General features: G+C 38.2%; 1 protein-coding gene across 1 annotated transcript in view; it reads left to right on the top strand.

The window, feature by feature from the left end:
- Positions 1 to 14,556, top strand: part of Usp31 (ubiquitin specific peptidase 31) — a 56,091-nt gene that overhangs the window by 19,478 nt on the left and 22,057 nt on the right. Inside the window, exons 2-7 of the mRNA XM_051192854.1 lie at positions 5,542 to 5,679; positions 6,644 to 6,732; positions 6,829 to 6,921; positions 7,701 to 7,836; positions 9,792 to 9,936; positions 12,451 to 12,628. Coding sequence (XP_051048811.1) covers positions 5,542 to 5,679; positions 6,644 to 6,732; positions 6,829 to 6,921; positions 7,701 to 7,836; positions 9,792 to 9,936; positions 12,451 to 12,628 — 779 coding nt within the window. The remainder of the gene's footprint in view (positions 1 to 5,541; positions 5,680 to 6,643; positions 6,733 to 6,828; positions 6,922 to 7,700; positions 7,837 to 9,791; positions 9,937 to 12,450; positions 12,629 to 14,556) is intronic.

Below are 14,556 nucleotides of genomic sequence, written 5' to 3'. Positions count from 1 at the left end.
ACCACAGTTCCAGAAACCTTGCATTCTCTTAAAAGCTTTAAAACTAGCAGTCACTCAACTTCAGGATAAGTCTACTTTTCATAGTTTTGAAAAAAAAATCACATGATAGAATCTGCATAATTTTTCTTTTGGCCCTCACAGGAGTCCCCACATGTCCGTACACCATCCTTCTGAGGAAGGAGAGTAAAGGAGTGGAGTCAGAAGTTGGGGTGGAAGCATTTCAGTATGTAAGATGGTCAAGACCTTAGAGTTGGTTGCCTTCCAGGGTTTGTTGCCAGGTTTGTATTGATAGGCTAAAGGGCCTCCACAGTAGAGATGAAGGTGAGGGAATAGGTGAAGGACACAGTACAGTATTCTGGACCCTGTATGGCATACTGCTATGTGGATGGATACCTTGTTTTCTCACTGTTACCTCAATCTTCTGTGTTTTACAGTACTCACCCATTTGCACAATCTCATCCCGTATGTTTTTTCTTCATTAACTTAGTAGTTGTCCAAAAGTCAGACTTAAAAGATGAATCATTTTCAAGACAAATGTTTACTTATTTCTAGTGTTAGTTTAGAAACCAAATTTCATTTTAGGTATTATCTTAAGTCATTCTTTTTGTTCCAAAGGGAAAACAATGCTTCTTTTTAAAAGGATGTTATTATGAAACTTAAGAGTCTTGCTAGTGTTTTGACTTTATTTGGTGTCTGAGGAGACAATTGATCTAATTATGGTAGGATATATAGGACTTAAGCTGATAGGCTCAGTTTAATATTTTCCAAATAGAAATACCCAGAGTCTATAAAACACACACAAGTATATGAAGTTAAGTTTGGAAAGGTCCATGTTTTATTTTTCCCAGAAGAAATATATTGCATAATTTTAATGTTTTGATATATGCTATTATTCAGCAGATGATAGTCACAGTTAGCCACTGGAAACTTAAAAAATACAGTGACTAAGTTTAGGACATCAAATAAGTTAAGATTTAATAGTGAAAAAGAATCTTAAAAGGAAACTCAAGGTAGGATCAGATAGGACTCATGAAATTGCTTGCCAGGGCTGTAGGGGTTGAGCCAGTTAAAGATTTTGGCCATCAGGATCATTCCTACACACTTATCCAGTGAATCAGACATCTCTGGTGGCTGGTGGCATTTAGGAGTCCTGACTTCCACTTGCTTTTTGTGAGGCACACACTAAAGAATTGGCATATATATATATATATATATATTTTTTTTTTTTTTTCTTATTTTACATATTGATCCCAATTCCCTCTCCCTCCCTCCCATGCCCCCCACCCCTCCCATCCCATTCTCCCCCTACTCCACAGGGAGGGTGATGCCTTCCAGGAGGAATCATCAAAATCTGTCAAGTCATTTGGAGTAGGGTCTGCTCTTATTCTGTATTTCGTTTTGTCTGGCGTAGGTTGGTCCCATGCCAGCTCCCTAGTTGTCCATCCTTGTGCTCCCACAAACTCAGGTTAGCTGTCTCTGCAGGTGACAGTTGTGTAGCTTGGTCTTTTGTGGGGCCCCTAGCAGTGGGACCAGTACCTGTTCCTGATGCATGAGTTGGCTCTTTGGAACTTACTCCTATGGTGGATGCCTTGTTCAGCCTTGAGTAGAGGGAGAGGGGAGGAGCTTGGTTCTGCCTCAGCTTAAGGTGCCATGCTTTGCTGATTCCCATGGGAGGCCTTACCCCATCTAAGTGAGACAGAGGAGGAGTGGATGGGGGGAGTGGTGGAGTGAGGTAGGGGGAGGGAGCAGGAGAAGATGAGGGAAACTGGTTGGTATGAGAAATAAATAAAAAACAAAACAAAACAAACAAACAAACAAAACCCCAGACCCTGAGTGTCTTCTGTGAGATGTCATCACACTGAGGGGCTAAAAGTGGCAGAAAAAGTTATTTTTGTGTTTGTTCAGTATGTTTTCTTTTCCTTCAGTTCCTTCAGTTTGTGATTTGGTGATTGAGGGTAGGGTTGACACAGTATGGATTTTGCCCCAGTTAGGTTTGTATTATTTCAACTGCCTGTTTAGTCTTGCTTGACAAGTACCTTGTTAAACATCATAGTACAATATTGTGGTACATAATGATTAGTGGGTGAGTCTGGATGAGTTGAAGTGTTAGTGGTGAGAAGCATAAACAAACAATGCAAGTCTTGATAAAGAATTAAATGTTGACCCAACCCTGAAATTTCATTGGCTGCTGTGTGATTTTGGTTAACTTGTTTCTGGGATACACAGCTGAAAAAAATAAGAGTGTGATCAGAACAGAAGTTTGCTGTGCTTCAGGCAGTTGCTGTGACCTGGCTACATACATGCTTTAGACTTCTATTTCTCCCATGATATGTAAGACCTCTTAGCAGTGTTCCCTGTTTCCTCCATGAAGTAAAACATGCAAAGCAAATTGGCAGGCATAGTTTCTTGTCTTGCCTGTAATTCAGCTGTCAGTGTCTAGGATTTCCACTGCTTGCTGCTTCTGTTGGCTGATAATGGTTCTCAGATCTCTCCTTTCCATTATCTGTTTTTCTCTGGATAGGCACAGATTCTTTCCTTCCTTGTACAACCCAGCTTCTGGGATATGAAGGATTGTCTGGGAAGCTGTTCTGTTACTTTTGCTTTACCCATTTGTGATAAATATTTGCTTCACTGAGATCAAATGGGCAAGAGACTCTTTTGTTTGCCCACCCAGAGGATAAGCATCCCAATGCCTGTGTTAGACTTTTCTATAGTATTCTGTTGCTTCCATCTCCTTTAAGTTCTGTTTTGGTTCAGCTTGGGTGAACTTCCTTGACCAGTTTCATTTCTTTTCTTATGCTCATGTTTGTCAAGATTCTGGCGTGGTGGCTGCTCTTCTCACTAGATGTGTTGTTCTCTTTGCTCATTTGATACCCATATGCCTTTCTGATTTGAATCACCCACCTAGATATCTTTCCTGAGCACCATGGGCAACCTCATTTGGGGTGATGTCAGTGTCTGAAACTCAGTGTTTAGAGTGGGCCCTCATTTTCTGGTTTATGCCTGATCATTATCCAAGTCAGAAATAGAAAATTTTGATAACATTCCTGGTTTTCTCTATAGCTCCACTGATCTAGTACCATACTTAGTTAGCAATTGGCCTAATTGCTAGTATCAGTGATATTTCTTACAAAAGATGTTCTAGGGTTTTTTGCTTTTTGGGTTTTTTTTTTTTTGTTTGTTTGTTTTGTTTTAAATCTTATTCTTCTACTGAACATACCAGTGGTTTTGTTTTGATGTAAGTGAAGGAACAGAAGACTACAAGCGAATGTATTTCACAGTGGAGATGTCAAGTATATAAATGCTTTAGGGGCACAAAAGAAGCAGAGATTGAGAGGGCTGAATCCTAACCACTAGACCACCAGGGAAGAGGTAGAAATAAAGACCAAGAAAGAAATCTGTCCTCTGCTGGGAGAAGTTGGGTAGTATACTAAAGGCAGTCCTGTGCCTGTCTCACCATGTTGTTACCAAATGACATCCAGGTTGTATTCCTCTAGCCCTGTTTATTATCAGGTTCTTCCTTCACTGTTTTTTGAGACAGGGTCAGTCTCTGTAGTCCAGGCTAGCCTTGAACTCATATAGTAATCCTCTTGTGCCATACTCCCAAGTGCTGAGATATTAGATGAGGGCCATCATGCCTGAATTTCCTCACTTGTTTGCTGGTGAGTTTTGCTGGTGTTGCATGTATTATTTCTTATATCTCTTTGATTCTTCATCCCAAACTGAATCTTAATATATTTTATAAATCAAATTTTGTTTTTATTTACATGTAATTGGTCATCAAGCTATGATTGGTCATCAATCAGATTACAGTCTGTTTCTTTTTTTTTTTTTTTTTTTCTTTTTCTTTTGTTTGGTCATTATTTTTCTCAATTGGAGCTACAGCAGGCAGTTTGTGATTCTCTCCGTGTGTGCATGTGCACCTGCATGATGTGTGTGGGGATGTGCACACATCATGGCACCTGTGTGAAAGTCAGAGTGCAACTCTGTTTCCACCAATTTTTACATGGGTTTTTGGGAATCAAGCTCAGGTTGCCAGGCTTACATGGCAAATGGCTGCTGAGTTGCCTCTTTGGCCACAGTTTGTAGTTGGTTGGTTTGCTTTATCATTGTTTACCTTTAATAATACCAGTAGGTCATTTCCCTCATGGAATTCTTCATTTAGTTCTTTGAACTCTATGCTCTTGGCCACAGCTCTAATGGTTTTTTTTTTTTTTTTTCTTGGTCTCTTTTGATGTCCTCCCAAGCCTAAATGTGTATGTCTTCTGGGTTTCCTCCTCTGGCTTAATGTCTGTGACATTACTGGGCAATCTCAGTAGTATTTGTGATTATAGTCACTCATCTGTTGACTTCTGCACCTCTGTTTTTAGTGTAGACTCTTGCACTGAGCCCAGATGTGTGTTTTCTCAGTTGTCTGCCTTGTCCTCTTCTTAGAGGCTTTACTGAATGTGAGCCACAGTGGATTTGAAAGAGAACTCATCACCTACTTTATTTTTCCCTCTTTTGTCTTGATGTACGTAAAAGCCACCATCAGAGAAGACATGGGTGTCATAGAGGTCTATTTCCTAACTCTCTACAAATTGGGTCACAAATTTTATTGATTCTGACACCTTTCTAAATCCTTTGCAGGTTTGCTTTTTCATTTATGTCTTCACCATGTTGCCTTAGACCTTTGTTGTTTTTTTCCTAATTTATTTCATAACTGCTTCACTGTGCACCCTCTCCCTACTTCAAATGAAACACTCATAGTTAAAGTTGGAGTGCTTATTTGTCTCATTTATATGTAAAATGTTTTGTATGCATTCTTTTCTAATTATTCCAACAGGTCATTATACTTCCATTCCCTTTGGAATAGTTGTACCCAGCTTCTTTTCTCACATGTGGTCTTAGCCAGTTCATTTAGTCATTTTCTGGATTCCTGTGACATCTTTAGTTTGCTTTTAAAATCCTTTCTGAGCTAGTCTTGTCTTTACTCATTCCTCTTGCTCCGCCTTGCAGACCTGTTCTTTCAGTCTATTGAACTTCTTGGTCTTTCTTGGAGTCATAATATTTTCTTACCACTTTTTTTTGGTTTAAACATGTTGCTGCCCCACTTTGAGCCTTGTCTTTTCCTCTTCAAAGTTTAAGTTATATCTCTTGAGATGTCATCACTGTCCATCAACTCTTTCTCTATCTTGTGTTCTACTCCCATGACACATTGTCTATACAACTGCTCTGTTAATAAAAAATGTATTCCTAAACTTAATTCTTAGGATAATTTTAGAATTCTAGAAATGTCAACAAAAGTAGCATAAAAGTCCTTTCACTATCTGCACTAGTTTCCTTGTCACTAATATCTCATGTCAATGTCACAACTAAGATGTTAATATCAGTACCTTGCTGGTAACTGGATTTCATTCATCAGGATTTTCCTCTGGTTTTGTTTTTCTGCAGTCTTTTCGGATACTGCTGAGATTTCATATCCCTCTTTCAGAATTATGATAGTTTGTCTTCAGAGCGAGGAACTCACAACTGCTTTTGCTGATTTATTTCCTTGCATAGAGTATTGTGTCAAAGAATGCTCTGCAGTATCGAGGAAATTCCCAGCATGATGCCCAGGAGTTTCTGCTATGGCTTTTGGATCGAGTTCATGAAGACCTCAACCATGCTGTGAAGCAGAGTGGCCAACCCCCTCTGAAGGTGAGTACGTGTACTCACTCCTTGAGCAGTTGGGGAGTTGGGAAAGGGGTAAAGAGAGAAGGAAGTCTCCTCACAAACTTCTGTTGAGGGCTTGTTGCATTAAGTAGAGTGACCAGCTCTGGGTGAGTATAAAGCTAAGTGGACACTTTATGGGATTATCCTGCTTATTATGCTGGCAGTGTAAGTAAAAGACAACTGTAACTAATGACCCACAAGTCTAATGAAGGGAACCAGTTGCTTTCTATTCTATTAAGACCTCTGCTGTTAGTCTTGGATTTGAGCATAGAAACTAAGTCCAGAATGGTTTTACTGAGAAACATAACAGTTCACACATATAACTTTTCCACATGTAGCTGTAATATGATAGGTAAAGTGGTTCATATAGTAGGAAGAATACTTTTTTTTGGAGCTTTTGAAGTTTGTGACAAGTCTGCTCTACATTTTAAAATTTCTAGTTTTAGAAAGTTGTGTATTAGTCTGGTTTAAGGTCCTTTTGTTCCTGAACACTGTCATGACTGTGTATACATGGTTGGCTCGATCACCATATTGAGATAGCCTAAAGGCCGCACCATGTTACATATCCTTGTATGCTAACATCCTGTACAATGTTCTTGACATGTGGTAGGAGATGCTTAGTAGCTAGGATCATGAAAAGGTTAAATAAGATTTGAAGCAGTCTGTGATTAAGCATCAAGATGCACATCACATTCAAGGGAGGAGAGCTTTCCAGCCTCCCAACAGGCTAGAGAAATGCAGTAGTAGTCTGTGTGAGGGAATGAATCCATGTGATCTTCAGGCTATGTGCTGTGTTCTTCTTACCTTAGAAGCATCTGGGTTCCATATACAGCTTATAAAGGAAGTAGAGTATTTGTGACATTTTAGGCTCAACTTCAATCAAGAATTGGTACTTTAGGCCTGTGAATTGTACTTAAGTTTTTTTGCTTGTTTGTTTGTTTTGTTTTAGCCACCATCAGAGATTGATATGATGCCTGAGGGACCATCTTTTCCTGTCTGTAGCACTTTTGTACAAGAACTTTTTCAAGCCCAGTACAGGTAGGAGAAAATGATATGTTTGTTCCCTCTTGCTTTGTGTGCTTAACATAGTTCTATGTGATCTTATGTGACTATTTTACATTTTTATTTTCAAAGATCTTCTTTGACATGTCCTCATTGTCAGAAACAGAGCAACACTTTTGACCCTTTCTTGTGCATTTCTTTGCCAATTCCACTACCCCACACAAGGTAAGAATGTATGTGTGTAAAATGAACAATTTGCTGTGATAGGGTACTTTTTCCTCTGCAGCTTCCTGTTAAAGCCTTTCACTTATTTAGCAATTAATAGGCTTAATGGTAATGAACACAAGCTTTGTTACATTCTTGGAGCTAAGTGCCTGTCTGAGTGTACAGGCTGAGCAGGCACATGAAATAAGCAAGCCCACACCATTTTCTCCCCCCCCCCCCAACTAGTCATAGATTCTCTGGAGACCCTACTTGTATTTATTAAGACTTTCAGAGGTTCCAGAAGGTAGACTATTTTGAAGAAAAAGGCAGAACCAATTATGGATATGTTACTTGAAAAATGTTTTTATGAAGATGGCTTTTTCAAAGGTTTTTTGACTTGTTTAATAGTTTCTAGTTAGGTCTAAATGAAATTTTTTTTTTTTTTTTTTTTTTTTTTTTTCTGTTTGGCTCCCAAATAAAGGGGATGTTGACTTCAATTTCTTTTGTTTTTAGATAGTCTCATGTATCACAAGCTGGTCTCAAACTTGTATAGCTGAAAATGACTTTGAACTTCCACTCTCCTGTCTTTAGGTTCGAAATGCTGCAGTGGTGGGCATATGCCACTGTTTATGGTTTATGTTGTACTGGGGGCTTATAGGGCTGTGCATGCTAGGCATCTGAGCTGTCTCAGGCCTTATTTTAGTTTTTGTGTTGATTTCAGGTTAGGTTTGTTTCACTTCTTCCATATTTTAGCTAAAATAAGTGACTAATGAGAAGATCTGACTTTGTGATCTGTACAGGCCTCTCTATGTCACTGTAGTGTATCAAGGGAAATGTTCCCACTGCATGAGGATTGGTGTGGCTGTGCCTCTGTCTGGGACTGTTGCCAGACTTCGGGAAGCTGTGTCTATGGAGACAAAGATCCCCACTGATCAGGTAATAACCTGCTAAGACCAACTACACATGAGCCACTAAAGTGTTGTTTTCTGCTTATCTGCATTCTTTTTTTCCTTTTAAAATTTTCTGTCAAATATGTTAGAAATTTAAAACCAGTTGCATTTAGTGTGGTGAGGAGGGAAAATCTAGCCTCAAAGAATACAGTGTATAGAAAAACCCTTGCATGCTTCAGTTAATCATATATATGAAAGGAAAAACTGCATTATGCAAAACCTCATGGCTTTCTACGTAAACTGTAATTACTTAACCTTTCACACTACTATGGTATGTGACAGAGAGGCTTAGGAATTCCCTCCTGTTGTGGTGGTAAGAATGGGCATCTTGCCAGTATGATGTTCTGTATATAGTATATGTTCATTTGTGTGTCTTTTCTAGCCACTGTTGTGGCACTGGGGTTTGAACCCAGGGCCTTAAAACTGCTAGTAAGTGCTCTATACCTGAGTTATACCTGCCACCCTGTTTTGTTTCCTTACTGAAGACCAAAGTCTTTTGTTTAGATAGGAAAAAGTTGGGTTTCTCATTTTGGGGAAAGGGAAGGGAAATACATCTTTGATAAATAGCTATGTTTAAATTGACCAAAAAATTCTTTTGTCTTGTTGGTGACAACATATTTTACAGTTTTTATTGGAAAAAACATTATGGGAAACATTCCTTGGGATTTATAAGGAAGGATGACTATTTGTGAAATAGCTTTTGAAAGCTTATATATAATCACATGAATAATAAAGGTATATTGTTCTTTGGCCTCATTTGGCCCCATTTGGGCAAATACACCTAAAGCAGTGTTGCCTTAATGTAGACGATCTCTTCTGTTTTCATAGGCTGAGTACTGGCATAATGATGAAATGTTGATATTTTCTTTCTTTTAAATTGCTGCGTGATTCCATTTCCTCTCCAGGATGAGGTCTTGGTATCTGAGGCAATGCAGCTGTGTCTTCAAAGCCCCAGTGCTGTCTCACTCTTTTCACATGTGGTATAAATTGGTGATATAATTACTAGTTTGCTTTATCCCTCAGCTTTCTGGAGAGGTGAATTATGCTTCCATGCTCACCAGGAGAAAAACAGCACAAGCATAAAATTTCTTAGAAGGAATAGAAGGAAATGTGCAAAGAGTCTTTTTCTTTTTTTTGGGGGGGGGCATCATTTGTGAAACAAGTTTCCAGTCATTTCACCTCAGACCTGTTGAATGTTAGGACTCTTGAGGTGGTGATGGTAGTTGGAGCCCAGTGGTGCCTCTTCATCCTGTTGAAGAAGGCCGTTGATGACAAGCTGGGCCTGGAACTTTCTCTTGCTGTGCCCAGTCTAGTACTTTTGCATTGGACAGTACTGCTGAACATGCAACATAAACTTTAAATGTAGCCATTGTTTCTTCCCTGTCTTTTGTTTTTCTGTTTCATTGTAAAAACATAACTTAGAAATTTAAAGTATCTTAAGTACCAGTGCTAAGAAGGTCACTTAACTGTAGTGCTATGTTATATAGTATTCTTTAGATTTTGTTTTCTGGGAGTCTCCTAAAAGTAGAGCCATTGCACATACCATTTTCAGCTGCTTTTTGTTTACTTAGAGCTTGGCTTCATAATGCAGATAGATACATGCAAGACAGAATACATGTGGAACCCTAGTCAGGTCTGTTTCCTTTTCTTTCTGTGAAACAAGAATGAGTAATCCTGTTATAACCTGTCCTCAAACTTGGAAGAACTCTGGATTTCATGCCATAGGAGTCTGTATTCAGAGTGTATTTCTACACAGTCACAGAGACTATTACACTTCTAAGTCTCTCATTACCAGCAAATAATGTGGTCTTAGAAGACATCTAATAGCCTCTACTGAGCATTACCAATCTGATGGTCTTATGAAGGTAAGGGTAGGATTAGAAGGTCATTTTATATTTAATTTCCAGTTACCCAACTGTTCACATTTTCCCCATTTTGTAGATTGTGTTAACGGAAATGTACTATGATGGGTTCCATCGTTCCTTTAGTGACACAGATGACCTGGAGACGGTTCATGAGAGTGATTGCATTTTTGCCTTTGAGACTCCAGAAATATTTAGACCTGAAGGAATTCTTAGTCAAAGAGGTAAATGGTCATGTCTCTATTATGCACCTGAGTTTGCAAATTTGACCACTGTGGGCATTGAAGTATTATATGACAGTATATTTTAAAAATTGTGATTAAGTGTACATACTGTTGTGTTTTTAGATTTCTGTTATCTTGTTTTTATAAAATCTCTCTTTTATTGTTAGTGATGATCCTTTTGAAACCCAGATCTCATTTCAATGTATTGAACATTTGACCCTTCACTTACCTGTTATATTAATTTCTTTACATGCCTTCACATTACCCAGAGGTCCACCTTACCAGCTTTTCTGCCTATTTTGTATAAATTTGCTTTAAGCTGCTTGAATTCTCTAGTTGTGCTTGTGTTTTAATCTCTGTTCTGTTCCTTTTCCTTTACTCTTGAAAACTATTAAGCACATTATAAAGACATCCTTCCCCAAGTTACTCAGAGAGCAAGGCTAATTTCGTCTTCCTTTTTAAATGTTAGAGTAACAACTTTTAAAATTTGGGTTCTTCTATTTCTGACATGAATTTGTGCTTGGGTTCTTAGATGCCCTTCCTCACATTCAGCCAGGTGGATTTGTTTTTCTTTTTACACCATTTTCTCTAATAAATCACTGTTCCCATATTTTATTTCCTTTTTGTTTTTTCTATATCCATCTCGTTGCACCAGGAATTTGTGTTCCTGTGCTCAATAAAACATAAATTTAAGACAAAGACAATAGAAGAGAGAAATCTCAAAACTAATTCTTTAAAAGAAAAAAAAAAAAAGAAGGTATAAATGAAAGAAGAGCTCCAACTTCTTTTGTAACTAAATAAACAATGCATCTGGATAGAATCAGGTACCAACAAAGATAGACAAATAAGTGAAGCAGAGTGTTCTCAGTGACTGCTTCCTCTAGTGAAGCCGTTTTTTCTTGGTAGTAGTGTTTTTAGCTGGGGACCAAGACTTCAAGTACATGGGTCTGTAAAGGACATGTTGGTTAACTTCTGGATTGCAGAACTCAATCATTGCTTCTGCTCATCTATCTAGTATATGTATGTGGAAATGACCTGTTTTCTCCTCTGTTTTCCCTACTATGCTGACATTCTTTGGAGTCCTGGCCATATTATGGTTCCATATTTTTTATACCTGGCAGTTTCTAATATGCACCAAAAGTCCAGCTAGTGATTTTTCAACGGAAAAAAAATACCCCAATTCAGTCCTTGCTCCTTGAATGCTTAGGGTTTATCTTATCACATTGATTTCCTATGCATTAATGAATCTAAACATCATACTCTATCTAGAGGTTGCCTCTGTTGAAAGGTTCATCACTTGCAAGCATGTGTTAGACTATGATTTAATGACCTTATGAGTGCTCTAGTTAGTAGCAACATTTGAGAACACCATAGTTCTCACTTTGGCGATGACAGCTGTGAATTAGAGAGGTTAAATCACTGGCCCCAGGTCCCATCTGTTAGAAGACAAAGGGCTGTGATTTGAAGAGTGGATTTTTGCAGCAGTTGAACAGCATCCTTTTATCTCATTAGAAATCCTGATCACTTCACACTTGTACCTTTGCCAAGCACCTGGGAATGAGGTTACTTGTTAATTCTGATTTAGTTTCTATTACCTTTATTTTTTTTCCACTCTTACTCCTTTGGGATTTCTTTGTGGTATTTATGCCTAAAATTTGTATTTTTAGTGATTGCTTTATTAAACTTATCTGGATTTATTTTTATATTAGCTATTACTTGTCATTCAAATTATTATGGTGCTGCTGCATCTTAACAGCAAGTCTTAGACTGCTTAGCTTACTGCCAGACCTCTTCTGTGAATGCTTTCTGTTTTCTTCTTCAAGTGTTAGTATTATTGGTGGTGTTGTGAGAAAGGCCTTTTCTCCTTATGGGGCTATATTTCACTAGGTGCCATCCTAATTCCTTTACTGGAATTAACAGATATTGTCATTGATTAGCTGCAGAACCTAGGTATTGACTAGCTGGATGGACGGCCCTGCATAACAAGAAGCTCTGCTATAGGACACTGAAGATTTGTGTTGTCTGTCAGGAATTTTTGTTCTTACTAATGTGGGGTGATATGTTCTAGTTATGTTCTCACAACAGGTCTGGATTAGTAAGTGCAGTTTTACCTCTTGTTGTGATAATCAGGGACAAGAAACTGCTAGTGAAATCCTGTAGATGATTTCAAATGACTACATTGCTTTTGGAATGCATTTGGTTACCAGTTACTAGATCTAACTTTAAATTGTTTTTATGGGTTTTTGCCCTTTAAAACTGTCTGACTTTGACTCATGTAGAGGATTCTAATTTCTAGTTTTTAAAGGTAGGGAAACTTACTTTAAAGGAAATGATGAATGTTGATACCTAGCCTAATGGTTAAGTGAATAATCTCATAGTAGAGTGTTTGTCCCTATTTTGGTTGTGGTTTAAATTATATAATGACAGCTTCTTATTATTTCTATTCCTGTTCTTTGTAATGAATAAATGAAAAGAATCTTGAAGAGCTAAGTTGAACTGTTTTTATTCTGTCAGGCATTCACTTAAACAACAATTTAAACCACTTGAAATTTGGCTTGGATCATCATAGACTGTCTTCCCCACCATCAACTGCAGCGAAACCAGGGAAAGTGGATTTGCCCACCAGAGTGGCAAGCGACAAGATTGTTTTGCTTGTGTGTAACCGGGCCTGTACTGGGCAGCAAGGGAAAAGGTAAGAACCAGATTATTTCCCAATAAATACTGACATTTTTGAGGTTACATGTTTTAAAATCCTTCAAAAGCAGAGATGAAAATAACCTACTTTTAGTGGGAATTTTTTAATTTGCTGTGTATCCCAGGCTACCGATGAACTCCTAATCCTCTAGCCTCAGTTCCTAAATGCTGGGGTTACAGGCAGGTGCCATTATGCCTAGCTGCAGTTCATTTTCCATTCAGTTATTCAGAAGGAATCTTTGTGTAAGTTAGTTTCGTTTGTTTGATTGGGAAGGGAAAGACTATAAAGTTAGGATGTTAGAATTTGAAAGCTGCTTATTTTAAAGCTTATTTAAGCTGGTTGGTGCTAGTGGTAGTGTATGCCTTTAATCCCAGCACTTGGGAGGCAGAGGCAGGCAGATCTCTGTGAGTTTGAGGCCAGCCTAGTCTACAGAGTGAGTTCCACAAAGAAATCCTGTCTTGAAAATAGGAAGGAAGGAAGAAAGGAAGGAAGGAAGGAAAAAAGGAAGGAAAAAAGGAAGGAAAAAAGGAAGGAAAAAAGGAAAGGAAAAGCTTGCTTAGATTTTTGAGAGCTGATGTCCTGTGTTTATTAGGCTTTTCTTAGAATTCTGAATCTATATCTTAAACCTTAGAAAAAAAGTCTTTACATATTTCTTTGTATGATATGTGTTTCTTAGACTTAAGTCCCCAACTGAACACATTATCTTTCTCTTCCAGTATTTCCTGTCTTGGCAAGTGGCACCTTTATTCATTCAGCATTCTGAGTTAGAAATTTGGGAGTAAAAATGCCTCAAATTTCTCTGTTGACCTCTTTAAGAATGTATGGGAACTATAGAATATCTTTCAAAGTAGATCACAAAAAGCTTCACCTGAATGATAACAACAGATGAATATGTTTCAGAAGAAGGACTCAGAGGTTTTTTGTTTTGTTTTTATTTATTTATTTTTACTAGTCAGGATAGCCATTATTTGATCCTTTTAAAATTTCACTTGGAAATAAGTTCCTTGGGTGATAAACTTTAAAAAAATGTCACATGTATTAATGATACTAACAGAAATGTTGATACTTACAGTGTTCAGGCATTGTTCTAAACTCTTGGGATGTAAGCAGGTTCTCTAGTTAGGTACAGGCCAACCAAAACCAAGTCAACACATTTAACCTCAGGAAGTTATCACCATGTTAAAGATACAGACACAGGCTAAAATGATAGTGTGTGAATAAGAGACTCTTGGTATACATTAGAACCAGAGTTCAGCAAGGTCTCACTGAAAGGAGGAGTGAGCTGTGGGAACATCTGGGGAAAGGTCCCATATAGAGGTGGGGCTCCAATGCAGATTAGGAGTTTGACATGTTTAAAGTATAGGATGGAAGGGAGCTTGTAGTAGTTTCTTGGAGTTGAGACCTATGAAATCCGCTTTGATGGCACCAGGCTCTTAGAGTAGAATCATGGTTGTGTGATAGGAAGCTGTTTTACCCATGAGTACTTTCAGACAAATAGCTTCAGTGTTACTGCTGTGAATAAATCACTAGCTGACCATTAGGAATGATTTTCTTAGCACTTTAGCACTCTGCATCAACCTGATCTTCACAGTTCATCTTTTAGTTAGATTCATGAAGTGATTGATTCATTGAGCAGCTTCTGCTTTCTGTGCGTTGGTTGTTTAGGCTGCTAAGGTATGTTCATGTCTTTGCCATCAGTTTGTTGGTAAAGTGTCTTAATGGTTTCTATTGCTGTGGTAAAACACTACCATAAATAGCTTGGTGAGGAGAGGGTCTATTTTGTCAAACAATTTTCAAGTTATTTTGTTTCTGAGGGAAGTCAGGGCAAGAACCTGGAGCAGAAAGAATGGAGGAATTACTGACTTGCTCACCATGGCTTTCTGAGCCTCCTTTCTTAGGGCACTTATCTAGGACCACCAACTCAG

Source organism: Phodopus roborovskii, unplaced genomic scaffold (assembly GCF_943737965.1).
Source record: "Phodopus roborovskii unplaced genomic scaffold, PHOROB, whole genome shotgun sequence".
Lineage (NCBI taxonomy): Eukaryota > Metazoa > Chordata > Mammalia > Rodentia > Cricetidae > Phodopus > Phodopus roborovskii.
The sequence above is the reverse complement of the archived record's forward strand: the minus strand, read 5'-3'. Positions and strand labels throughout refer to the sequence as shown.